The 2,031-nt window shown below is 41.2% G+C and overlaps 1 protein-coding gene across 1 annotated transcript in view; it reads left to right on the top strand.

Annotated features, from left to right (window-relative positions):
• Positions 1-1,532, top strand: part of LOC101853326 — a 5,827-nt gene extending 4,295 nt beyond the window's left edge. The window contains exon 3 of the mRNA XM_005100543.1: positions 1,315-1,532. Within this exon, the coding sequence (XP_005100600.1) occupies positions 1,315-1,532 (218 nt within the window). The remainder of the gene's footprint in view (positions 1-1,314) is intronic.
• The last annotated feature ends 499 nt before the right edge of the window (positions 1,533-2,031 follow it).

The following is a 2,031-nucleotide window of genomic DNA, read 5'->3' as shown; positions in this document are numbered from 1 at the left end:
GAATAATTATGAGACGCGCTTTCACAGTTTTTGGACGTCTTTTAGAGATATAGTATATTTGGGTCCCCATTTTTGCGATTCCCCTAGCACGACTCAGAAAAAAAATTACTTCCTTTGAGATTCTGCCACCACACATTTGTACGACATAGATCTTTACAAACAAATATACATGAGATAAGGTTAATAATTCTAATAATGAAAATCCGAATCCCCGTATATATACTAATAAAACTAAGACTATTAGTGATAATCATAATCATCATAATAATAATACTAATATTTCTAATAATCTTTTCAATAAATATAAAATAGATATAATAAATATACAGGAGATTCATTTTCTATTGGTTTGAGATTTTGACATGCGTTTGATGATTTTGAGAAGAGCTTGCATAATTTGTTAATGATGTGACGAGAGAGGGAGAGAGAGAGAGAGAGAGAGAGAGAGAGAGAGAGAGAGAGAGAGAGAGAGAGAGAGAGAGAGAGAGAGAGAGAGAGAGAGAGAGAGAGAGGGGAGAGAGGGGAGAGAGGGAGAGAGAGATAGGAGGTGAGGGAAAGAAAGAAAAAACAAAAAGCGAGCAAAATAAACCCAGACTGAAATATTTAAACTTTTTTAAAAGCGGGGTGGGGTTGGGATTGGGGGTACATTTACACAGGAATAAATCAAATAGGAAATAGAAAAGAGAAGGTCGAAATCAGTTCTACTTTAACTTGGCAAGTATGTGTGAAAGAGTCCTCTTATAAAATAAAAACCAAAACCAAAAAAAATAATTATATAATTTTTTTTAAAATTTTTTTCCTCCCCCCTCCCCTCTGGTCATTATGGGGGCTATTTCCGTTGCCCCTTCTCCCTCTAGGGGGGGGGGGGGCGCTCCCATGCTGAAGGAGAACAAGTTCCGGTATGACTCCTCCCGTGGCCACTGTGAAAGAAAGGTAAAAAAACTTGGTTTCCTTGGAGAAGTGTTCCTGTGCAGTTTTTTGTGTGTGTTTTTCGCCATTTGGGGGGGGGGGGGGGGAGGTCTCGTGTATTTGTACCACTTTTTTTATTCTCTGTCCCTTTCTTTCTCTATCTATATACATTTTGATTTATCTATATATATATACATATTTTTTTTTTTTTTTTCTTCTTTTTTTTTAAATATTTTTTTTTCCAACCTGACCACCATGTGACCAATGACAAGAGTTTGCTTCAATTTTGAGAAGAGTTTGGATAATGATAAATAGTGTCATTGTCATTGTTGTCATTGTCATTGTTACTGTCAAATTCTTTGACAAGAATCGGTTTTGGTTTTTTTCCTCCTCTCTGCCCACCAGGTGACCTGTACGTGAACGACCGCCCCCCGCTGTGGCCCTTCACCTTGGACACGCCCCCAGACAGCAAGACCTGCTCCCTCACCCCGTGCCCCACCCGCTCCTACCCCGGCCTGTGGGAGGTGCCGCTACTGAGGTGGTATGGCAGTAACAGGATGGCCTGTGCCATGCCCGACGCATGTATTATAGGTGGGTGGATCAGGTTTGGCGGGGAGGGGTGACTGACTGACTGACTGACTGGTTGGTAGTGGTATTGAGGTGGCACGGGAGTAACAGGATGGCTTGTGCCATGCCTGACGCCTGTATTATAGGTGGGTGGGTGGGAGGGGGGGTGGTTGGTTGATTGGTTGATTGGTCTTTTGGTTGGTTGGTTGATTGATTGATTTTTTTTATTGATACGCTGATTGGTTGATTGATACGTTGTTTGGTTGCTTGTTGCCATTTTTTATGTTCTTTATATGTTGGTTATCTATCTATCTATCAATCTATCTATCTATCTATCTATCTATCTATCTATCTATCTATCTATCTATCTATCTAATCTTGTGGCTGTGTATATGTGTCCGTGTGTCTATCTGTGTCTTACCTCTCTAACTATCTGTGTGTCTGTCTGCACCCACCAACGCTTCTTCACTTTATCCCTTAAAGTCTCAACTTGCCATTCCTCCCTGCCCCATCCCTTCCGGCCAGCCTCCCTTTGTGTCTCCCCGACTCTCTTTG

This window comes from Aplysia californica, unplaced genomic scaffold (assembly GCF_000002075.1).
Source record: "Aplysia californica isolate F4 #8 unplaced genomic scaffold, AplCal3.0 scaffold00250, whole genome shotgun sequence".
NCBI lineage: Eukaryota > Metazoa > Mollusca > Gastropoda > Aplysiida > Aplysiidae > Aplysia > Aplysia californica.
Note: the sequence above shows the minus strand (reverse complement) of the source record. Positions and strands in the feature narration are given on the sequence as shown.